The 24,915-nt window shown below is 41.5% G+C and overlaps 1 protein-coding gene across 2 annotated transcripts in view; it reads right to left on the bottom strand.

Moving 5' to 3' along the window:
* The window catches only part of LOC146331187 (semaphorin-3F-like), an 85,181-nt gene extending 61,067 nt beyond the window's left edge, over positions 1-24,114 (bottom strand). For both annotated transcript variants that reach the window (XM_084727991.1, XM_084728000.1), the window contains exons 1-2: positions 23,697-24,114; positions 20,916-21,080 (exon numbers count right to left, since the gene is read on the bottom strand). In XM_084727991.1, the coding sequence (XP_084584117.1) occupies positions 20,916-21,033 (118 nt within the window). In that variant the 5' untranslated portion in view covers positions 21,034-21,080; positions 23,697-24,114. The remainder of the gene's footprint in view (positions 1-20,915; positions 21,081-23,696) is intronic.
* Positions 24,115-24,915: the final 801 nt, after the last annotated feature.

Here is a 24,915-nt window from a genome sequence, read left to right as displayed (position 1 = left end):
TTTTCAAGTTGATTTTCACACCACACTTATACTGGTGGGTGTCATGCAGTATGGCAAACACATTCAAAAATCTACAAAAGAAAAACCCTACATCATGGTTTGGATTATGGTCAGCAGTAAAGCCCATGCAATTTGCAGTTAAGGGAGTAAGACATGCATTATTGGGTTGGTCCTTTAAAGACTTGCAGTATATTATCCATTTCAACGTTTGTATAAACCACACTTGGTTTGGCAGCAACATAATGTGGGTGAGTTGCTGTCCACAGAAAGAAAAGATCTGGGACCACTCATTGTAGTATTATGATGTAGACAATGGGTTAAAAGACATTTCTACATGTGCACATTATTGTATATTCACTTAACTCTATATTCCCAAGAGGTAATATAATAGATAGCTTTTATAGCAGGAGGTTTTGCGAGTAGTTTTCCTGACATGAAGGAGATATAAGTCATAAATAAATATCCGCTCACTCCAAAACCCAGTGAGGTTAACAGTGATGTATTGCCGACGAGGGCTCGCTTTTTCAGATGATATTTATCACAATCAACCTCAAGGCCTTTTTATTTCCTAACAACCATGTGAAGGATGAAGTCTGAACCAAGGCTGCAGCTTCAAGTTCCACTGAAACGGAGCATTTAACAGCAGTGTTTCACATCATAACATTCATCTCTTGCCATTCCTAATTTATCATTAAACCACTGTGTCTCACATTAGAGAAAATAAAGATCTAATGTAACAATGCCTGACATGGTCTTGTATCTTGCGTCTCCCATGGAAAAAGCATTTAATTAAATTGGAATGCTTTGCAAAAGACTGGTCACAGTAGACTTTACGTGAGGCACACTAACAATTGACGAAAGAATGATAATATCCACAGGCGTATCAACACACATTTAATATCACTTGAAAGCATCCATCACAATAACCTCAAATTATAAAAGAGAATTAAAAAGAAGAGGAAACTCTTTGACAGGTAAACTATCAGGTGTGTCAGCGATTGTCCGGGGTCATGACAGCTCTTTTCACAGGCTTCCCCTCTGGTTAACGGATGAAAGTGAATTTTCTTGACATCTCAAGAGGCAACCATTGCCAAGCAGCTGAGGCACGTTGCTAAGAGAGAGAACTGGGGACGTGTTAAAGAAGAGGAAGGATGAAGAGGCAGAGGTCGGCCCCAGCTGTGAATAGAGTCATCGCTGCATGTGTCTGCGAGGAGGTGAAGCTATTTTAGAACTTGACGCAACTTGGATCTTGGAGTCTATGAAAGGTTTTTCTTCCTGCCATGTTTTGACAAGGTGAAAACAGCAACCTGATATTACGCAACTCAAACAGCATATAATTTCAAAACCCCATAGTTTATGCTCCCATGTTGATTTAATTTCAGTGGGTGTCTTGTGTTGTTGCTTTAGCTTTAACAGAAGACACTCCTGATTTTCCTTCAACCATGCAAATCATAATAAATGGAGTCAGTATGTACATACTTAAAGTGACAGCTCAGATTATTTGAAGTAAGGTTGTATGAGGTACTTATGTGTATTGCCTACAGTAGATGTGAGTCAGAACACCGACAGAATCAGCATGGAAGCTACACAATGAACTGCTGTAGACAGGATTCAGCAACAAGTCGTGTTTTAGCCACTTAAAAAACTATCCATCTAAAAAAATCAATATCAATTTATGTGTATGCTACATTTAGAATATTTTCATTGCTTTACTGTGCCATTAGATGATCTTTTCTGACAGTTAACCATTAGTATATAAGCTAAATATCTCAAAAACAACCAACAAACAACTCCACAGGCAAAATCAGTCATTTTACCTTGGATGGGGATAAATAAATGTCTGACGGCAAAGTAAAGCAGTAAAAATATTGTAAATATAGCATACACTGAAACTAATGTTCATTTTTATGTATTTTTTCAGAGGATAAAATGCCTTTTGTTGCTGATCCTGTCCACAGCAGTATATCGCATAGCTCCCAAACTGGTACTTCTCTCTGCTTTCTCAAACTGGGGGATCAATAAACACCTTACTCAATCCCACACCAAATAATCCGTACTAAGAGTTATGGATGTTGTTTTGCAGTATTCGTCCCCGTCTTTAAACAAACAAATATAGTTCTTGCTGGTGAGAAGTCATGGACCTTTATAGAACCATTATCACCACAGTAACATTGTCCTTGTTTCAAAACGTACGACTACAGCCAGTACTACACACTGTCACATGCAACAAGTGTCTGAAGTTAAACTGGACGCACCTGCCACATCCCTGCAAAGGCACAAGCAAAACAGACACTCCCTTAAGAGCAATTTTTATTTCCAATGCAATATTTCACCAGTGAAAAAAACAAAACTTTAGTTGTGGCTCAAAAACATCTCAAAAGTCATGTTGGAAAGTTCCCTTGATTTCCTAATAATTTCCACACGCTCCAATGCAACCAGTGAGTCCTAAGGTGCCTCGGAGATTAACCCACAAACACAAACACATGAGTGAGCTTTACCGTGGGTTCGCACTCCAGACACACTCGCTGAAGAGTTAATTCCACAGTGCATTCCATCCCCACAGCGCGTCATTAAAAGCGCCGCATCTCACCTAACCATCATTTATCTCTCCACTGCCAATTAGTTCCGATCAATTACCTTTACTTAATGCTGCTTCCACATTTAAGAAAACAGGAAGTGCGGCTTATTCATCGCTGCTCTTTTTGCCAGTCCTTTAAATACTCCCTCGGGTTGGTTCCACTAGCTTAGGCCTTTTTTTGTACTGGGAGACCTCCATTAAAAAGCCATCGCTCACCGCTTCGTCCAGCGTGTGACAGAGGTGGGTGCTGGGACCCCCTCGAACCCCTCTCTGCTTGTGCATTATGACGGAAAAAGGGGAAGTTAACTGACTTAATTAGAGGCTTTAAAATAGCAAACATGGTCACGGTTGAGGTGCGTTACTCAGTTCCATCTGACAGAGTTATGAGCTGGAGAGGCGAAATACTGCAAAGGTGGATGATGATATCAGTTATTACCCACCTGAGAAGTTTTTTCTTGCAGCAGAAATACAGCCACTAGGGTGACAAATATATGGACAACTGCCTGATTATTACACACTAGTGGAGCTCTACTCCAAATAAGTGACAGAATATGAATGCGTCCAACAGTGTACTCAACATTTATATATTCACCTCTTTGCCACCAGACAGGCTTTTCTGACTGGAAACCAAGTCAAATATGACTCTCGCCAAATCAACCAAACTCCATAGATGAAATCAGTCATTTTACTTCACAAAACAAAGGATTTGTTGGCCTACCACTGCCTCAATCTGTTAGTTCATTTGTGTATTGTGTGACTTAAAGATAAGTTGGATTCACTGCAGTCACACACTAACACAAAGAAACTAACAGATCAAGGCAGTGGTAGACCAACAACATCTGTGTCAGTCATTACCCACCTTGAGAAGTGACGGCAGCAGAAATACAACCACAATCATGACAAATGCATGGACGGCTGCCTGATTATTACACACTGTTGGAGCCCAACTCCTGCAAAGTGACAGAATATAGACACGTCCAACAGTGTACAGTTACTGACAGACAGGACTTTCTCTGTGTGCAACTTTCTACCCTAAATCTCATCCAACAAACTTCTTCGACACTTTCTGCAACTCCATCCCCCCACTGAGCACCCTCCATGTCTGTCTTTTATTTCCACCCTGGAAGGTAAAACATAAGCATGTCAGAACTGGGAAGGTGGGAGAGGACAAGCCGGGGTAAAACCTGATCCACGCTGTAGCCCACGAGAGAGACTCTGGACCGATTCAGAGCTCGGAGGGAGAGAAGTAGGAGTGAAATCCTAGCCTGCACTCTCTTCCTCTCTCTGTCCCCTTTTCTCCCTCTGTCAGTGTGCTTCATCTTGGACTCTGGGCCCGTTTGTCTCTTCACAGAAAGGAAATGCAAAGTAGGCTGCTCCGAAACTCTGGGAAACGCCACAGGACGTCCCCGGGGGGAAATTAAATACGGCCACTAAGATCCACAGTAAAGTGGCAATAAAGTATTCATTAACCCTCCATTGAGGGGCTAAGCAGGAAAACAAGCAACTGAGTTAAGAAGTCAAACAGGGATTTAGCACACACAGTAACACCACCCCCTCTCATCTGAAGATTTACAAAACAATGAGAAGACTTGCGGAGCTCGAGAGCATGTACATCCCGCTCAGACAAGCCGGGAGATCAGAGAGTCAAAGACGGGGGGTGACTGATTGAATAAAGTGAGCAACATTAGAGCATTACCACATAGTTTTACAAACATTCCCCCTGATACCCATAATCCTCTGTGCTTTCATATCGCAACACATCGCCCACTATGGGTTTGGCAGCAAGCCAGGCTGGAGTGGAGGATGTAAACAATGCCCTCCTTTCCACTCCTCTTGACTTTCATTTTCCCTCCATCGGCAGACCTCATTTTTCACCTCCATTCTAAACCGCTGTCCTGCCTTTGCAGCTCCGCAGCGGTGCTCCTCGGACCTGGACTGAGGAATCTATAGGCAGCACAGAGAAAGGCCTGCGGGATGCTGTGCGCCGCATTCATTGACAAAAAAGGCCTGATGCCAGTTTGACGCCCACCCCCAGGTCTCCCAGAATGTGAATGAACTTCTGTGAATAAGAGGCAAACCTACACAAACACCCCTGCGGCTATAGGACCCTCACAGGGGGAAGAGTGTGTGGGCGACACCAAACAACAACAACAACAACAGCAGAGGGGAACTGCATGCCAGGGTTCCACTTTTTCACTCGAAGAGGAGGCACTGTCGCAGGAGGGGGCCTGAAAGGATGGGTCGTTGACAAAAACGGCCTGTCGGGGGGTCACCGCCGGCCCCGGCCCAGCCTCAATGGATGTGAATGAGAGTCCATCCCCACACATTGCAATTAACACCTACTCCACCAACAAGGCAGGAGGCAGCAATAGGGGAAATCTCCAAATCAGCATTTCAAAACCACGCCACTACAAAGGCATCAAAGTGCATGCATTGTAATATGCCTGAGTGCTCTTATGGGCTAAACTCTTCAGTGTGTCATCCAAACAGCTTCATTTCCCCTTACAAAAGTGGAAGGGTATATGACCTCATCACTGACCAGATGAAGAGGTGGGAAGCAGGGGATAACATGCTGAAAGGATTGGATGAGAGGGTGAAATGCTGACTGCAGTCTACTCTTAACATGCCTGAGTGAACTCTTAAGACAATGATCAGTATAGCATCTAGTTCTATGCTCTAGACTTAAGCTGAAAACTACATTTCCCCTTACTTTGTAACAAAACCACACGAGTATGGTTTGATATTGAGTACGTGTTGCTCTGAAATACTGACCTGTGACTCACTGAGTAAAAATTGCTGGACTGTGTCTGTATTTTATCAAGTAGGTAAACATTTTATAATCCTTAATTGCGCCATGCCTGGTTCCGATCAGTCTCTGTTTCAGCTTTTGATCTGATATGTAACCCAACTGAGTCAATGCACCAAACTGCACTGATTAACTACTGATTAACAGCAACCAGACACATCATACATGGAGAACAAGTTGCAGACAGAGTTTATTTATACATGGCCTCTAATATTGCATACTTTGCATTCTACCTACTTAATCTATATATCCACACATTACTTCACCATCATTAGCATGACATAATGTTTACAAAACTATTTTAATCAGTATTTATGCAGCTGCTATCAAGATTATCATGAAACAAAGATTAAATACCAGTGAACTGTACATAACCTATTAGCTATTTTATCCAGTGATTACATTTGGTTCATAATAAATGATGTAACAGCACAGCAGACAAAAATTGCTTCTATTTTTTGAATCTCTCCCACTACCCCTGGTAGTAATTTACATGTTACATAGTACCTAATATCTCTAAACAGATATCTGCATATGGATGCAGAATCTATAGACAAGGGATAAGATTTTAGTATAATAGACATTCTTCTCTCTGTTTGTAGAAAGAGTAATATTGACCAAGCAAGTTTGTGAAGGCTTTGTTTGCATGCAGGTAAACAGTCCATGCAGAGAGCAAAAGATGGGGTACACATTGGCTGAAATGCAAACTTAGAACCCATCGGCTTTCGTCTCACAAATTAATTTATCTGCATTCATGTGCAGATATCTTTTTAAAGAGATTAGGCTCCTACTCCACTCTCATGTCTCAAGCTGCTAATCAGACTGTGAACACACACACACACACACACACACACACACACACACACACACACACACACACACACACACACACACACACACAGGAGTGGCCCAGATACCCCAGAAGACCTGAAACACTGGCCATTTCCCTGAGAGGCTAAATCACCATCAATAGCCAGTGGGTTCCCAGATTGCTTAGTACCATATTTTATATGCAGTAAATTCTGTTTCAGTTTTGTACACCAAAGCATCTTGTTCCACCAAGATGTTAGTTAGAGAAAATGTTCAGAAGTTGGATACACTACTCCATTTGTGCAGTCCATTAGTCTGTGCAATATTTCTGCCTCAGCTATTAACAAACAGACTCTCCTGCACAACATTTAGCAAAGCCTAATAATGTTGTGTGATCTATAAATGACACAATTATTTTCAGCTTCACTCTGAGGTTACAGTACTTGTACTGTCTCGGGCATGGTGTATTTACTGTAGGCCTCAAAGAAGTGAGGTCACATTTGTGGCTCCAAGCCTCGGCTCTGAGGCAGCGAGACGCATTTGAAACTCAATCCCCCACTGACAGAGGGTGAGAAATTATGTTGAGGTTGTAGATCAGAGGGGGGCAGTGGCCTTGACTTCTCCAGTCAGGGTCATGCCCTCCCACTTGACCTTTCTGAGAAACTCCCATTTACTTAACGTCTTCAGGGAGACAGGCTTTAAACAAACCTTCTCTTGCACTCCTTTTGTAGTGCACCATATAAAAGAGGCTTGTGTAATAATGACCCAGCCATAAACCTTGTGGATATTGATCTTACATATACATTCACGTTTATTTGTTTGGCCGATGCTTTGGTCCAAAGTGATGTACAAACGAAGTACCATCCAAGCTACAGTCGATCAAACATTCAAAAACCTGAGATGACTTTACGAAGCTCTGCATTTGCATTAACATGCTTATCCAGAGGGACATACAATATGTGCAACTGCGTATTCAATTTTAGTCCAAGAATAACAAAATTACAGCCAACAAAGTGCAATGTTTTCTCTATGCCTGTGGACACAGAATGTCCATGTAAGAAACAAGTGTGATGCAAGATAACTAAAGAATAAAATCGGATCTACACAGACACAGAGAGAGTCTTTCCAGTACCTCAACTAGTCCAGCTAGTGTGAGCAAAAAAGTTGAGAGTGAATATGATTCAGAGATTGGAGGGTGATATGAGTCTCTTCTTGAGCTGATGACTTCAAAGCCTACAATCACAGAAAGGGAGTGACTCTGCTGTTCAGACCAGAAAGCTGTAACCATTTGGGAGCCAGAAGGAAGGAACAAGAGTGAACAAGTGATGACTTGGCCTTTTGTAGCAAAGGCAGAGCTTCTTGTACCTTAGCGCAGAGCAGGGAGGGGGGTGGTGCGATGTGCTGTGTAGGGCTGGAGCCACAGGCCTGGAAATACGGGGTTGCAGATCCCTTCAAAGGCTGGTCTGCCTGCACTGGGCTTTGAATATGATACAAGCAGCTACAGACAGCCAGTGGAGGGAGGAAGTTTATACGGAAGAATTTGCGGAGGTTGAAGACAAGGCAGTTTGCAGTGTTCTGGATGAGTTGTACAGGACTGAAGGGAGTACTTTGACGGGGTGGCTGCAAGGGAACTGTTGCCACTCAGGCAGAACATGAGTAAAACTTGAATGTTATCCACATGTTCATGCACCAAATATTAAACACAATTCCTTGTCTTCTGAGCTAAGATAACTGAGAAGTTTTAGTCCCAAGAACTACTTTTCAAGAAGAAAAAGGGTTCCTCACGCTCATTTTTGTCTAAAGATTAGACAAATTAGTCTGCTGACTCATGAAAAAGTGACATCTGTTTTTACACATCACTTTTGTACACTCAACAAACTCAACTCAACTCAATCATCTGAAATGTTCAGCACTGCAGGCATCACCCTCACTTTTGGAAATTACTACCCTCCTAGCAGGGACTATTTTGGGGGTAAAATAATGCCCTGGTCCCCACCATCAAAATGCACTGAGTTTCACCAAAGGTTCCTAGTCCCTTAGGATAGTTCCTGCGGTGCAAACATGGCTATTGTTGGTCAGGTCAACCCAGTGTCCAGACACAAGATAAATTTCATAGTAAGGTCTCAATTTAGAGTGGTCGCTGAATTATTTTTTTTCCTTCACATATTCTTACCCAGCCCCTACTGCCTCCTTCCCTTCTTTTCTACTAATTCACAGTGTTTTCTTAAGTAACAGTTTTTACAAAAGGTATTACACTCAGTAATATTCTGAAGTGTGAACCCTTTATGAAACTTTGGCGCTGGTTTGAGCTGGATCCATGAACATGTCTAATCCTTCTGGACCATTATTCTACCTGACACCTTAATCTGCCACAAGAGAAACACTAGTGCTAAGAATATACAGTGTTCAGCCCCAGCGGCGTTACCCAGACAAAGCCAGTCTGAGTCCCCAACCTGTTTATCCAGTCTCCACTAATGCCCTGTTTTCACAGGTGAGAAAAGACACAAAATCCCACAGGAAGTCTTAATTATGCCAACTAGAAAAAGGGACCAACCTTGAAGCTTGGCAGTTGTGCTACATACCAAGTCGCAGGCTCAGACGTACCTGGCCGCTCACTTGGTTCGACCAACATGTCAAGCCTGAGAACGCTACTTCATTGTCTGTAAAGGGTTTCCTGAACAAAGGGGTAGTGTAAGAACAAAAGATGGTGACTGACAGTTTTCTCCACATCACTGAAAAGTTTCATAAAGTTTAATCTCATCTGACAGGTCTCCCATAATGTGACTGACATGGTCTCCAGCTACCATGGCGAGAGAAAAACCTTGCCCTGGCAGGTTTTGTGATTACAGGAAATAAGCAAGTTCTGTCTTATTACTTGGTTTGACCATGTGGGATCGTTTACTGCTCCAACATGTTTGCCCATATTCTGCATAGACATAAAAGACATAATTGCATCAGCTCCGCTCTGTTTGTAATGGTTGCCCTAATTCTGTAGTTTTGGCCATTTCACGTGAAGCTGGAAAAAAGTACAATTCCATGAATAAAAACACATGGGCGGAGATGCTGCACCAGTGGGGAGAAAGTGATTCACAGTATCTGGACTATTTGGCTGGTATTTTCCAGTCTGGTAGGGATGGATTCGAGGGGGGGCGGGTAACAGATGCAACAACATGCCCGTGAAAGACAAGACGGTCAGACAACACTGGGTCCTCAGTCTTTTCGAGAGACGATCTTGGTTTCACTGGAAGCGAGGCACTGACAGAGCCCGTAACCCGACTCAGGAGGCTGTTCCACAGGTGAAACCCAGACCAAAGAGGGAACACCACGCTCTCAACACAACATATCCCTCTTTCTGCAGATGCTAAAAGAGAGCAAGGGCTTCCATGCCAGGAATCCCAAACACCCTGGTCCCTGTGCTGTCCCTGTACAGCCTGCTGTTCCCATGCCAGGGGAAGGGAAACGAGTAGGAGAGGGAATACAGACAGAACTGCCGCAGGAAACCAAGCATTCAAAGATGAGTTAGACTATATTTAGACGGCACTCTGTCACCTTCAGTTTCCCCTGCCCACAATAATTCCCTGGAGAACCTTGTTACCTGCTAACACTTTTGTACTTTCACACACACAATATATCCAGCCAGATGTTGGAGAATCCACTGATACTGTTTCCTCTTTTATCAAACATTAGGACCACCCAAGCTGCCTGCGATACACTTTACAACCTTACCACCATATGGCATAAGAATCAAGTAGAGCAAGGTGCCAAGTGGCTATATTCTATAACACTCAAATACAATGACTCGATTCATCGGCCATCATAAAGAAAGGCTTGTGTGAGTTTAACAACCCTGGGAAGGAGAGAATAAAACAGATATTCCAGGAGCTGCAGCATCAGCAGCGGGTGGGAGGCGCAGACAGCGCTAATGGTTGGCTGACACAGCTATGAGATGACACTGTGACCGCGATTTTTATTTGCAGAGGGAAACTGGCACCGTCAGAGATGGCCACGAGATTACTGCTGGATTCAGGGGCAATGTGCTGAAAGGTGCCAACATACTCATCTTTTTTTGAGGAATTATCACACGTCTGTCCCACACATACACCTTGACGAGCAGAAGGGTGAGGATAGGAGCAATGCTGTCTTCTATAATACTGATGCACATCATGGCTGGCAGATTTAATAGTTGAGGATAATAATTGCAGAGCTTCATGGGAATGGATTTATGCCACATAACATTACTTTTTATATTTATATGTGTAAAACATGCTAAAATGAAATGGAAAACCTCCATTCTTTTATATTGATCAGAAGGATAGTTTGGATTATTTGAAGTGAGTTGTATGAGGTACATAATCAGTGTATTACCTACAGTAGATGGTGGGCAGCATGCTCCTAGTTTGGGAAAGCAGCAGGAAACTAAACAATGTACTTTTGTGGATGGGGTTAATAAGTTATTTTAGCCACTTAGGAAAGATCCACCCAAAAAATATCACTTTAAGTGTTTGCTATATTTAGAATATTTTCACCACTTTGCTTTGCCACCAGACAGATTTTTCTGACAGGAAACTTAATATAAATTATATAAGCACCATATCACTCTCCTCAAACCAACCAAACTCCATAGGCAAAATCAGTCACTTTACTCTGTAGAACACAGGAGTTTCTGGTCTACCGCTGCCTCAATCTGTGAGTTTGATAGTGTTATTGTGTGACACTGGTGAATACAAAGTATCTTTTGAAGATACAAAAATTACACGATAACACAAACTAAGGCAGAGGTAGACCAGAAACTCCTGCACTCTGAGAGGTAAAATTACTGATTTCACCTATAGAGTTTGGAGAGAGTGGTTTCCTGTCAGAGTAGGCTGTCTGATGGCAAAATTAAGAGCTGGAAATACTCTAAATGTAGTGTACTTGATTGATTTTTGAATTGATTTTTTAGGTTGACCTTTTTGAAAGTGGCTAAAATACCTTTTGTTGCTGACCCTGTCCATAGCAGTACATTGCTTAGCTCCCGTGCTGGCGCCCCTCTTTTCTTCTCCAAACTGGGGGTGTGTGCTTTCTACTGTAGGTAATAGACTGACTACTATAAGTACTTCTTACAACCCCAGTTCAAATAATCCAAACTATCCCTTTAATCCCTACACTGACAAGCAGAGAGTGGAGGTTTGCTGTAAAAGCAACTGCAGAATCTGTGTCAGAAACTCACACTGAAATACCATCCACATAGATTTATTGAATTCCACTGCTGTTGGACTTTAAATGTGACCAAACCCCCCTGCAAAGCGGACTATTGCTTTTTTCTCCAGCTGTCACTATCTCTTCACTGCATTCCAATGAAAACAATGCACCAATTGGTCCGGAAATAAGTGTAAATATAGTCCTATCAGTCATCTACCAAATAGAGGGCAGAGTTTAGGTAGCAGGGGCTCGCAGGCAGACAGCTAATCGATCCCTGACTCCTGATCTGAGACTACTGAATACATATAGTGATTACCTCTGACTAGATAATCACCCATGCCTCGAGTCTGGGTGAGGACTGTCACCAATCATATTTCATTTTAGGACGATTGTTGTGTGATTTTGATTGAAATGCAATCAAGGGTATGACAGTTGGTGATATACAATTACATACTCTGAGTTCAGCATTGTCAAAAAGCTAAATGTGTTTCAGGGTGACATTCAACTCTGGCATGAATTTAGCATTTAATGCTTTCAAAACATATCACTGCTTACTGTTTTTAAATGCAGAGATAAAACAACATATTTTCTGTGTATTTTTGTATAGTATAGTCTCAGTTTTCTTTAAGGTACATGGAATTTGCATACATAATAGTGTCACTCTTGTGATCTCCACTATGGTCATACCCAGTGGCAGCATCAGTTTGTCTGTAGAGCAGGGGTAAAAAAAAAAAAGGGCACCACCAGGGCACACTTTATCACATGTATACTGGAAGGGCACCTGAGAAGTCACTTATTGCTTTGGAATTTTTGGCCACTCTGGAGGGTATTTTATCATGTTTTATCCACCTTAGGGGCATCCAAGAAAGTACTCTTGCAGTCTCTTGCCCACCGCTGTGAGTCCACCAGGTATCATACCTAATTTATGTAATTCCAGGGTGCAGGAATATTCAAACATGCAATTTCTGGAACAGGAGGAAATAGCAAATTTATGGTGCAAGAAAAAAAAACTGCACACCCAAAACCACATTGGGATTAGCATAAAGTGGGCATGTCTGTAGGGAGAATCCTGGGTAATCATAGAACACATTTTCATTCACATATTTTGAGGTGAAAGGTCAAGTGACCACTTTAAAAATGGCCGTGCCAGTTTTTACCTAAATTTGGTGACTTATTTAGCTCCTTTCCCAACAAGCTGGTACCAATGGGTACTTTAGGTCATGTAGTTTCCTATGATACCTTCACCCTAGCTTTAAAGCCTGCTGCAATTCATGATCCCCTCCAGGCTTTTGCTTGGCCGAGATAATAAACAAGTCGAGGCGTGTGTGCCACGCATGACTTTTATATTGTTCCACAGTGATGTAAGAATTTAAATGTGACACAAATTCCACTCCATAAAGTTGGGATTACCTCCCAGATACAAACATACTCACACTTGTATTACGTAGACAGGATTGCAGTTCTGAAGTCATGTGCACTGCAGTGGAGGATTAAGAGTGTTTCTGGAACACCGGGCTCAGACTGGACCTCATACCACAGCCTCCTTTTGCTTCAACACGCACTGTCTTCTCTACACCCCCTCAATCAAATTTCTAATGTTGTGCACAGTTAAGGATGGCTTCTGGCCAACCAGGACCTAACAATAAAGTGACAGTCTTGACAGCTGAATCACAGCAGAGTGCAAGTTGTGCCGGACCAAGCTGCGTTTGCACTTAAACCGCCGTCACCACCCTGCCGACCGTGTTCAATGGTTAACCACGGTGCTACAAATGACTGCTGTGTGCCTGCTGAGGGGAGAAGACTTTTACACTAAATATAACCTGGCTTAGCCACTGTGGAGAGAGGCTGAGGTCTGGGGCATGGCCAAAGTAATAGTGGTTTTCAATGCTTTGTCAGTCATTACTTTGCTGCCGTGGGATATGGACACAGCACTCACAAACAGTAATTAGAGATCACAGCCAAACATCAGCAGCGGTGCCAGGCAACTGGGGCAGCGGTTTTGCGGCTTCTGCATGTGGTTCAACAATACTGCAATACTACAGTTAGGACGAAGGTGTGCCAATGTGCTCGAGGTATCCTGGAAAATTGGAAACAGAGAGAGGCAGCCAAACAGGAAGTTTTGGTGATAATGATCTCCTTCAGCAAATACACAAGTCACGATGCATTTAGTTCACAGTGCAGCCAAGGAAATCACATTATACTCTCAATAAAAACATAAACACTTTTGTTTTTGCTCCCATTTTTCATGAGTTGAAGTAAAAGATGATTAGTGAGAACCTTTCCTTTAACAATTCATCCACCTGACAGGTGTGGCATACAGAGATGCTTAAAGGTCCAGAGATTTACAGGGATTTATTGGAGGAATGTCAGAAATGAAGCGTGCTACTCATTCATGTATGTTTTCATTAAAGTATAAGAATTGTTTTTCCGTAACCCTAGAATGAGCCATTTATATCTACTGTGAATGTGGATCTTCTTACATAGAGTAGCCAAAAGCGGACAAACCCAACACCAGCTCTCGAGACGGCCTTTTGTGTTTTTCATGAATTTCACCATAACTTCTCCTATGTATTTGGAAGGGGAGGGTGCAATCTGGAACCTCAGTGGTAGGTGACACTAAATCCTGCACACTGGTTGACTGACTAATTTCGAGTAATATCTCCTCTAAAGCAAAATGAAAAAATCACAATATGACAAATTTTGAACTTTATTCAGTTCTGTACCTTCTCTGGAGTCACGTAAGTGTTACATCTAGTGCCTATGATTGTTCCTTGTGTACAGAAAGAATCTGGTTTATTGGCCAAAAATGTGAATATGTACAAGGAATTTGACTGCAGTTCATCGCTCTTCATAACCCTGTGCAGTAATAGGCACACAGCTAAGAACAAGGACGACAAAATGGAACAAATAAAGGTAAAAATGGTAAATGAAATGGAATAAAGATAGGTCAGGCTTGTAATGTTGTCAGTAGGTGAAATATATCAACAGTGATTCAGAATATAACATAAAATGGTGTAGTATGTGGTAAATCCATCATTCTTGATTTAATTCAAATTTAGTGCCACCAAATCGGCCCATTTTTTAAGCTGTCCATCTCTAAAGTGAAACACAGAATTAACATGTGAAAGGATCGTGTGAGAGCCTCGCCCCTCCGTGACACTCCTAAGTCATGCGATTGCCTTTGTAGCGTAAATCCATTAAGAGGACAACTGATTTATATGTGCAGTTTTTACATTCTCGCTTTTGTTATCACACTGCGGGGTACAGAAAACATCACTTTTCTGAATGGACAAAAAGCACGCCTGAGGGAAGTTTTTGCAAAGAGTGTAACATTGCTGCTGCTGGCCCACATTCCCTCTGTGACATGTTTGAGTTCATGCATTAAGCAGATCCAAATCTAAATCCATGCTTATGACTTTGGTACTTCATCAGACATAAAGCTCTGCCTCATCCGGGCTGCAACAACTTCATTCACAAAACATCATTGTGATACATGCAACTCTATGTGAAATTGAAGCTTACAGTTGCTTACAATGAAGGCGATGACTGCAGACTAAAAGCCTTCTGTGGCATTTTAGAGATCTTTAAACAAGAGCTTTTCTCAGGCTTCTTAGATAAACAGACAGCAGGTAAACACTGGATCAGAAGAACACACAGACGCACAGGGTCAAGAAGCTCCATGATAGTAAATTTTCACTTTAAAAATCCCTGCAGATGTAATCTACAGCTGAGGGTGGAGCCATGTGAGAATTAACACAGTGCACTTCTCACCTTCTCTCACTTGGTGTTAATGAAATTTGAAACGGCTGCTCTGACAACGACAGCAATGAAATTATGGTCTCTGAGTACAAAGGAAAAGTCCTTTAAATACCATAACAGCACACAGGATTACAGCACACACACACACACACACACACACACACACACACACACACACACAAACACCCTCCTCCCACAGTACACACAAGGCCAAATCCACAGGGACGACACCAGAATGTGGGTCAAATTTGCCACAACACACCAGCTTCACCGCTGCCTGGGCAGGTGGCAGTGAAAGGAAGTGTCACTGGCTCATCATTATTCCAAATATTTTTCATCTGCACGCCCTCCTGTGAAGGGCTAACAGCAGGCTCCTATTTTTACTCCTCAGCAAAGTCTTTCGTCTATATCGGGTGTGAGTGTGTGTGTGTGTGTGTGTGTGTGTGTGTGTGTGTGTGTGTGTGTGTGTGTGTGTGTGTGTGTGTGTGAGAGAGAGTGGGTGGCAGCGTAGAGGGTTAGAAACTCCCCTTTGGGGTTAAATGCCCAGCATTCTGGTATGTGTCAGCCCTTGTTATGCAGTAGTTATGTTTTGTGTGTGTTTTTTGGCTTTTAATGCACAGGAATAACATCGGATGAGGATTAAACATGAAAATGTAAGTTAAAAGCAGCTTAGGAAGAGTGTATTCATACATACAGAGAGGTAGTTGTTTTGATAAGTCAGCGCTCTGGGCTTGCCTCTTTACTGCCGGCCTGTCACTTATACTAGTAAATGTTTAAACTCTTATTACTGTTGTTCACACAATACATTCCCGTGGTCACTTTCTTCTTTGCGGTCCCGTGGCATTAGTGGTCAGAATTATCTTATCACCGCTGAGCTGATTGGCTATGACATCATGTGTCATGAGGGTTTACTCAGTGCTGACTGTTTGAATGGACAAATATGCACTGAATTATGGCTGTTTCAAATAGAGCTACAGATACCAAATTTTTCCCCAAGAAGGCAAAGTCATGATCCGCCCTACTCCTGCTTCGATTGATTTACCCTGATATTCTTACCCAAACCCTAATGAATCACTCCTCAACACCTAAACTGAATCAAATCCAAGCCAAGACAGAGTAGGGTGTAGGGTGGGTCATGACTTTTCCCTCCTGGGGAAAAAATAGTATTTCTACTCTGCCTCTAATTATGAAAAATGCTGTTTATTAATCAGCAATTATTCTGATAATCAATTAAATTTTTAGATGTCATATATGACAATCAATCAACTATATTTCAGTGTTAATCTTTTTAATCTGTCGATTATTTTTTTGACTTATCGATCAATTAATCCTGTCACAATCAAGTCATTTGAAAATAAGGTCACGTGCTCCACGTCTGGACCTATTTTTCAAGTAATTTCTGTAACGATTATTTTCGATTAATCCGTTGATCATTTTCTCTTTTAATCAACTAGTTATTCGGTCCATAAAATGTTGATCAATGTGAGTAATCTGAATATTTTGCCTTGAGCTGTGGCCCATTACAAGGGACATTTTTCACTATTTTCTGACATTCCATTGGGAAAACAATTAGTTGATGTGTCTAGAGAATTATTGGCAGATTCATCAATAATGAAAATAATTGTTAGTTGCAGCCCTACTTGAAATTCATGAAGCAAAAAAATCCATGATTCTGTTCCCAAACAGTGAACTGTGTTGTCTTGACTTTACTGCTCTCCCGCAGTATTCTTACATTTCATGGCAGGAGTCACTTTGGTCGTGTGTTGTTAACTCAAACTATCAGATTCTCAGCGGTTCCACGTTGACTATTTAATATGATTCCTCTCTTGGGGGTTGCTGGCGACAGCAGTCTTGTCTCAACTAACCTTAAAATGCCAACTGATTATCTATGGTGCATTCACTTCGCTCCCCCCTCCTCATTCTACCAAACACTCATCTAACAGTGATTACACCTATTTGCTGTCTAAACTGAGGCAGTCTTCTTTCTTCTCGCTCACTCTGCCCTTTCTCCTCAGCTTGCTAGCGCAGAAGACGTGATAAGCCTGAACAAAGTCTACTTCCACTGTTTATCCCTCAGACTTTACTAACTCTAATCTTATTGAAATGTGTTTATTTTTTCACCCGCTGACTATTGTGAGACTGTGTTGGCTTTTTCCAACACCACAGAAGGTGTACACCCTGTCATAAAAGCTGTGCACACTACATGAAGCCAAAGCAAAGCAATTAGGCGCCATGATTTATTCTACCTGCTTTAATAGGGAAGTGTGGGCCTCCCAGATGGAGGTCATGGTTGTGAACCTCGCTCCTCAGCTACTGAGTTAATCAGTTTGGAACATGTGTTCAGTTCAACACTGAGAGGGAAACGTTTGGCTTTATAGCTGCAATTTAAGTTTTTCTTCACAGTCTAACATGCTGCCATAATGATCAATAATTATAAACAGGGGACTGATAATTAACACATTATTTTCCCTAAGTCTCACGTTAAAAACCTGTGCCCGGTTGTATAAAAACACTGAGTATAAAGTTTCCCTTAAATTTTCATCTGAAGATGTCTTTGGAAAAAATGAGTTTCATAAAATTTCAACAAGGATTTCCTTAGGATGTTGTACAGGAAACCCCTTTAATCTCTGTTTGCCCTCAGCTACTTAAGTATTCCCTTATGCTTTGCTAGTAGGTCTTTAGTGACTATATTCCACAGAATATTTTAGGGAGCTACTTAAATTCCCTTAAAAATTAAAATAAATTGTGGTAATTGTGAGACAAAGACAAATTTTTCAGAACAGGGAAACCCACTTGATATGAGTGATGTGCAACTTGTTGACCAACTTAAAAGAATAAAATGAATAAAAAAATGTTTTGTATCTTATTAATTGTTTATGATTAATCAATTAGTCATTTGTTAGCATTTTTGACAAATGGTTAAGTAAAATGCACAAAATTTGAAACCCTACTATATATTTGAAGTTATCATTACCAACTTTGTAGCTAGCTAAACGTTAACATAACTCTGACTCATATATTTATGTTAGCCATATTGTTTTAATGAAACTCACCAACTTTGTCGACTCCTGACAACGTTTGGCTAGCTCCTTTCTGTCTGTCGCAGTAATATTTTCATATTCCTTCAGTACTTTAACTATGGTTTGTTTTTCAGCAATTGATATGGACTTCTTACTACATATTCTGCTTGTGCGTATTACCTATGGCTGAGTTAAATTGCTTTTACTTATTTACTTGCTTATTCTTTTCATATTACAGAAAAACATCCACATCTATTATCCAGTTTAGTTTCCTTTTCATTTTTGTATTCTTTTTCCTGTCCATTTTGGAGCAGCTGGCTATCACAGACTAACTAAGTGTGTTAGCTAAACTAGTTAACACTCACAATATTGCTGTCTAGTAACTAGAGTTGTTCCAATACATAAATAAAATGCTGGCATCAGTTCTGGCAAGTACATCCACTACACTCCAGTAGTGATACCACCGCTCCAATACCAGCAGCGTCCCGTACACCGTTTTCCCACCCAGAATGCCAAAGTCATGTTCTATGATATTCATTCTCAGTGTGTATTTGTTCATATGTTACAGAGGGCTTAACCTGAGCCAGGCCGTACAGCAACAATAGCAACTGAAGTTTAGTCTAAACACTTTGGCAAGGAGGCAGCCTTAGAGGATTTATGCAATGCTCATAGGTGAACCCCTCAACTTAGGGAAAACTCAAAACTTAAGTTTTGAAACTTAAGGAGGTTTATGCAATCAGGCGCTACATATTGTCCACTCTTGTCTTCAGACTGTGTTCCATTAAACTTGCTGCTCAGGAGGCAAACTGCCTTCACAAACAGCTCAAGCAAAAAAACTTAACACCATCACGATGCATCAGGGGAAGTGCAGCCAGCTTGCCAAGGTAAGGACTACATGGGCCTCTCAAAAAGCAATTAAGGGAGAGAGAGTCATAATATTGAATGGAGAGGGGGGTGCATTCCTCTGAGAGAGGCAGCAGCAGTAGACTGTGAAATTCATATTGACTGGAGAGGCAAACACACGCAGGTAAGCAGGAGAGCCGAGCTTTTTCCACCCTGCTTGTCAGCTAAAGAATAGTGCCTGTAGTCCACCGCTTTCAGACACATTTCGGGCGAGCTCAGCCATCCAAAGATGCACCTATACAAAAGCATCCAATGAGTCAAGAAGCCTATAGAGTGAAAGAGAAACACAATTTGCAGAGTTCTCTAAAAACAACACAGCGTTTGTGTAATGTCCTGACTAAAATGATATTTGGAAAATGAAAAAAACTGCTGAGCTGTGGATGTGAGCTCACTGATGTGTTAAATCCTACTTGATTAAAGCAGGAAAACGCCTTCGACAATGAACTGTGCCAGTCCACTTAATTAAGTCAACTTGTACGAGGGAGCGCTGGGAAATGGAAAGCAAAGCAAACAGGGGCGCTGCTGCTGCTCGCTCCCTCGGCTTTTCTCTGGATGCTAATCAAAGGCTTGATCTGCGAGCAGGACAGGCCTCGGGGACGTCGCTCTGCTTGGCTGATCCTGGCAATTTGCTCTTGATAATACCCTCTCTCTCGCCATACACCCCTCAGAACCCGGCAACCCACCTCACCTAATCTGCACGGCCGCTGAAACGCACAAACACGGCCCCCCTAAAGTACACGTCTGCCTCACCAGGGAATAATCACATAATGGGCATAGAGTTATTACATGCTCCTTATTATCCCATCTCTCTTTGTGCCTCCAATTTAGGGATTCCATAATAAAGATGATTGAGGATAAAGACGCTGCATTTGATTAACTAAAACAATAATCATGTATATTGTTTCAAAATGAGTAGGAAAAAGACGCACACGACATCTTGAATATGTGCATCTGCTCAGTTGTTGTTTGCATTTTTAATTGTTTGTACACTATAAGCGAGTGGAAGCATCTGGTGATTATTACAGTGCCTGGAGGTCTGAGGAGGGGGCAGCAAATGAGAATTGCATGATTTGTTTGCGGTCTGCTCTGTGGTGTAACATGAGAGTCTGGTTCTTCCTCTGCGAAAATCTTCAGCACTTACCAAAGCCACAGTCGCTCCAATTACACAACTGTCATGTCATCAGTCCATACAATGAGCAGACAGCCGAAGAAACCAGCAAACAATTAGAACAGTTCAGAACACTAGTTGCTAACCAGGAATGAGAGGCAGGTGGGAAAAAGCATTTTTTCAGCAGTCTTCAAGAGATGCCATTTTTGGCAATATAATGTCTGATCATTATGAGGTCAATACAGATAATTTACAGCAACATTTGGGGGAAAAATGCATAACAGCACATCAAAAGGGCATAGCCTTGTCAGCCTACTACAGTCAACAATGCCAAAATACTCAGCACAAAATGCAAAACAACATCAACAGCACAAGTTGGCTAACAATCATTCATCACATCAAACAGCTGCACCACCACATCAATCAACCAAACAGTATCACGTCTACTGTAAGCACCAGAGCATGCCAATAACAATAGTCAATATCACTCCCATAAAATATGACAACATAGGCAAACATTTCTTGGCACAAGCTATTTTTTTCATAACATTTTTAACAAACTGGGCTACTTCTCAAGAAATTGCGGTGTGAATGCTGGATGTTGAAAAGCTGACGCTGGACTGCATCGCTGGCTTTAAAAGTTGAAAATTATCAACATTTCACAAAGTGGCGGGGACGTGTCTCCAATGTCCCCAGTGTAAATGACACCTATGGGAATAGGCGAGTGGAGGATGAGGTTCGGGTTCCTACCTTTGAAGGAGATGAAGACACGGGGTGCGGCCAATGGGTCATTGATCACCGAGTTCCCGAGAGCGAAGCTGGACAGTGCCAGGAGGGTGTGGACCGTCCACAGACCGTCCAGCTGCATGGTCGACCAACCTCCAGTAGCGCACAAAGAGTGTTTTAAAATAATCTCTGCAGAGACAAAAAAAATATTTACATATGAGAAGGGGTAGACACTTTCTCAACTCATCAAAACTCAACTGCCACAAAACGTCTGTTTTCGTTTATCAATTTATGTGACATGTCAAATCGCTGGCTCCCAAGAGCCCCATGATCCCTGTTTTGGCGATGCAGCAGCGAGGTGTGGGGATTACACCCAGATCTCTGCGAGCTTCATGAAAGTGATGAGTCTGGATGGAGAGGAGCCAAGCTTTTGGAGAAGTGTACACACTTGGGAAAAATTATGTTTGTTTTTCAGAGTGTGTGCCTGGGTGACAAAGTGATGGAAAGATCACGCTGACTCTAGTTTCTTCTGCTCCTCTCCATGCACCCAAAACACATTCCTACTTCATGACACTATACGAATGTGCTGCTCTGTAATTATCGGCTCACCTAATGCCAGGTTACACCACATCTTCACTCTTAAAAGGGACAAAAAAAACATTGTGACTGGTGCAACCTTAAATAAAATATTAACTTGTTGGTAAAAGGCTTTCTAAAGGAGTTACAAATGAGGAGAGGCTCAGACACCAACTACAACAGTTTAACAAGTCTTCCAAACAATGCAGTGGTGGTCATCAATAAAGTCTCGAGTTAATGAATGATGGACACCAGGGAGCAACCACAATGATCTACACATATGTCTCAAACCATCGGAAAGACTTGTCCAGCAGGTCACCTCTTGCCCTCGCCCACTGTCTCCACCAAACTCCATCAAACTTTTTTTTTCCCCATGCTCTCTTCCCAGAACATTGTGCTGACCTCACTACCAGAGATGAAACCGTATGAAAATTTCATATCACGATTATAGTGACCACAATTATGATGGTTATCATTATTGTTGTGGTTTTGGTAAAGTATGCTGAAAATGTTCTCAAAGTAAGAGATACACACATTGAAATCATTTCAGCAAGTTTTATATTGAAAACTTCTGGAATGTTAAAGTTTCCACTGATGCAAAACAAACCCAAGTTGCTGCTCTGCTTGCATCTGGGAGACTGTTGCTAACTTTGGTTGATGCTGGACAGTGTTTACCATCTGCTTTGCAAAGTGCGCTAATCAGAAAGGTTATTATGTTAATTTAACTTTGAAACAGTAAAACTAATCGTCTGGAATTTTATCACGGTTTATTGTGAAACCAATTACCATTTCATCCCTAGTTGCTACAATCCTCCCCATTCTCCTACTACAAACACTGGACATGTGGAGCCTCTAGAGCTGCAACTAACCATTATATTTTTATTGCAGGTTAATCTGTCAATGATTTCTTAAGTAATCAATTTAAAATTTCAGAAAATTGTGAAAAATGTTGATCAGTGTTTCACAAAAACCAAGATTACGTCTTCAGATGTCTTGTTTTGTCCACAACCCAAACTTTACTGTCGTGTAAAAGTAAGGAAACCAGAGAACAGGCACATAAACAAAGCTGGAATCTGAGAATTTAGAGATCTCTTTCTTTTAAAAAAAAAAACTTGCTCAAATCAATTATCAGTTACCAAAATAGTTCACCCGTCCTCGCTGACCAGTAGTCTCCATCTCAAACACCTTTGGAGACGTCAGCAGAGCCAAAGAGACTGCAGACCTCAGACTGCTTGGCTGGAGTGGCTTTATGAGCATAAGCAGCTGTTTAAACCTCGGCTATTTACTGACAATTTGTTAACCATCCAGCTGTTTATTCTGAGACCGAGGCCAAGTCCTTCACACAAGCAGATGAAATCAAACAAGAAGGCACTGCTCACAACTGACACTGAGAAGACTGAGACACACAGAGCCCACTCACATTATACTATAAAGACAAATCTATCTACTCTCCTCCCATTTATGGAAAAATGGGATCTTTTAAATCCATCACATTAGTTCAAGCACCTTCACCATCAGCTCCACTGATGCTCTCATCTTCTTCATTGTTTGTCTACAACTTATTAACTGCCACATGTTGGACAAATGTAATACAATCATGAAAACTTATACATAAAGTCAAAGACAAAAGCACAAGTTGAACAGGGCTCAATGTGTAAAGTTAACATAACCCTCCTCCTCAGTCCTGCTGTTTTTGTCAGTGGACAGTAAAAGATCCACATTTGGTGACCATCAAAAACAGAAACACTGAGGATGATTTATCACATTTTACCACAACTGAAACCCAGAAGAACCCCTGACTGGTGAAAATATTACAATATAAAACTTAATTCATACATCCCTATCACTGTGTTCTTCCAATGAAGAATACAGAATGTATGCAAAAATGTTCATTGTTGCTGAAACATGATATAGAGTGAAATCTGTGTGTAACAGACTGGCAGCCTTGGCTACACATGGACGACAGAACTGTAAACAGTCTGGTGTGGTATTAGAGCGCACGGTAAACTGAAGAGCAATTAAATAAATAGTAAAAAATTATTCATGTAAGAATAAAAGCTGTGATCTATCGGGAATTAAAATCTGATATTACTGTTCAAATGTTAGTGAGAGAAAACAGATTTTACAGAGATAAAAAAGCGCGCAGCTGCAGACAGGTAGGGTTTATTATTACCATTAATAATAGGGTTAAATAGAAATATAATATAATAACAGCGCTGTAATGCTTACCTTATTGTTTCAGCTTTCCGAATATAACTTCAGATCCAACCTTGCAAGTCATTGAACAAACCAATTCCAACAGATCGCTCACTTTCGTGTCCAAGTTGAAATCAATAACAACAATAGAAAATCCCGGTGCAGCTGGCGAACAGTCCCTGTTCAGGAGTGCAGCCCGTACCTGTCTGTGCGCACTGCGCGGTTATTGGCCCCGGAGTTGTCAGTGTACAATCAGAAAATTAAAAAGAAAAAGACAGAAAATGTTTCTTTAGTTGAGAGACCGCGAGGCGAGAGGATATTTTCGCCGGGCGACCTCAGTCACCATCTCGTGGGAAAAGCAGTTTGGAAACAAAGTCCCTGTGCGTAAAGGCAGAGGTCCTGTGGCGTTCAGAGGTCCAGGCACGCAGCGTGTGCTCCTCAGCAAACTTCGGCGCTCCTGACTGTAGGAGGCAGGGCGCTAGCAGGTGGATGCAGAGGCCCATTTGCTTTAAACACACCCACAGGGCGGGCAGCAGCGCCGAGCCGAGCCGCCCATCAGCCAGCAGCCTGCCGTGAGGAGACGTGATTTACTACCGTATTATACCAGTGTGTGCTGTCAGAGGAGCACGCTGGGGCACAGAGTGGACACCGCTCATACACATTCAGCAAGTTTTATTAGACTGTCATTATTTTTTATTCATCAAGTGATCTTTATTTTTACACTAATTGCAAAATTTGACAAAAATTGTGGCACCGTTTCCTGATGGCAACCTTTATGATTCTGTACAAAGTAACTAATTGCTTAATCATTGGATGATAATTAATCTATATGTACCAGTTTAAAGTACAGTAATAATTGTCAGTAATGCAGCTGTCAGTGTTGCTTCTTGGTTTCTCACACAATAAGCCAAAGTCTGCAATTTTAAATGTAAAAAAAATAAATAAATAAATAAAAAATAAAAAAAACTAATTCATTAAGGACACAGTTGTAAAATTTTGGTCCAGTTTTGGTCTGCAGCCCTTCTCTTGTAATAAGAGTGAGACAGATATATCAGTCGGCTGATATTATATTTGATATTTTGTTTAATATTATATAGAACATAATGCAGATTGTGTTTTTGATGGTTTGTTTGTTTACAGTTGTTCTATTTGTGAGTTTTTGTAGCTATTTATAATTATTAAAATCCAAGTGAAAGTTTACTGATGCAGTGCCCTAATGCAATTTTTGATTTCATATATATATATATACATA

The sequence above is a fragment of the Lutjanus erythropterus genome, chromosome 2, assembly GCF_056507025.1.
Source record: "Lutjanus erythropterus isolate fLutEry1 chromosome 2, fLutEry1.hap2, whole genome shotgun sequence".
Taxonomy (NCBI): Eukaryota; Metazoa; Chordata; class Actinopteri; order Lutjaniformes; family Lutjanidae; genus Lutjanus; species Lutjanus erythropterus.
This window is presented reverse-complemented; position numbering and strand designations above follow the sequence as displayed.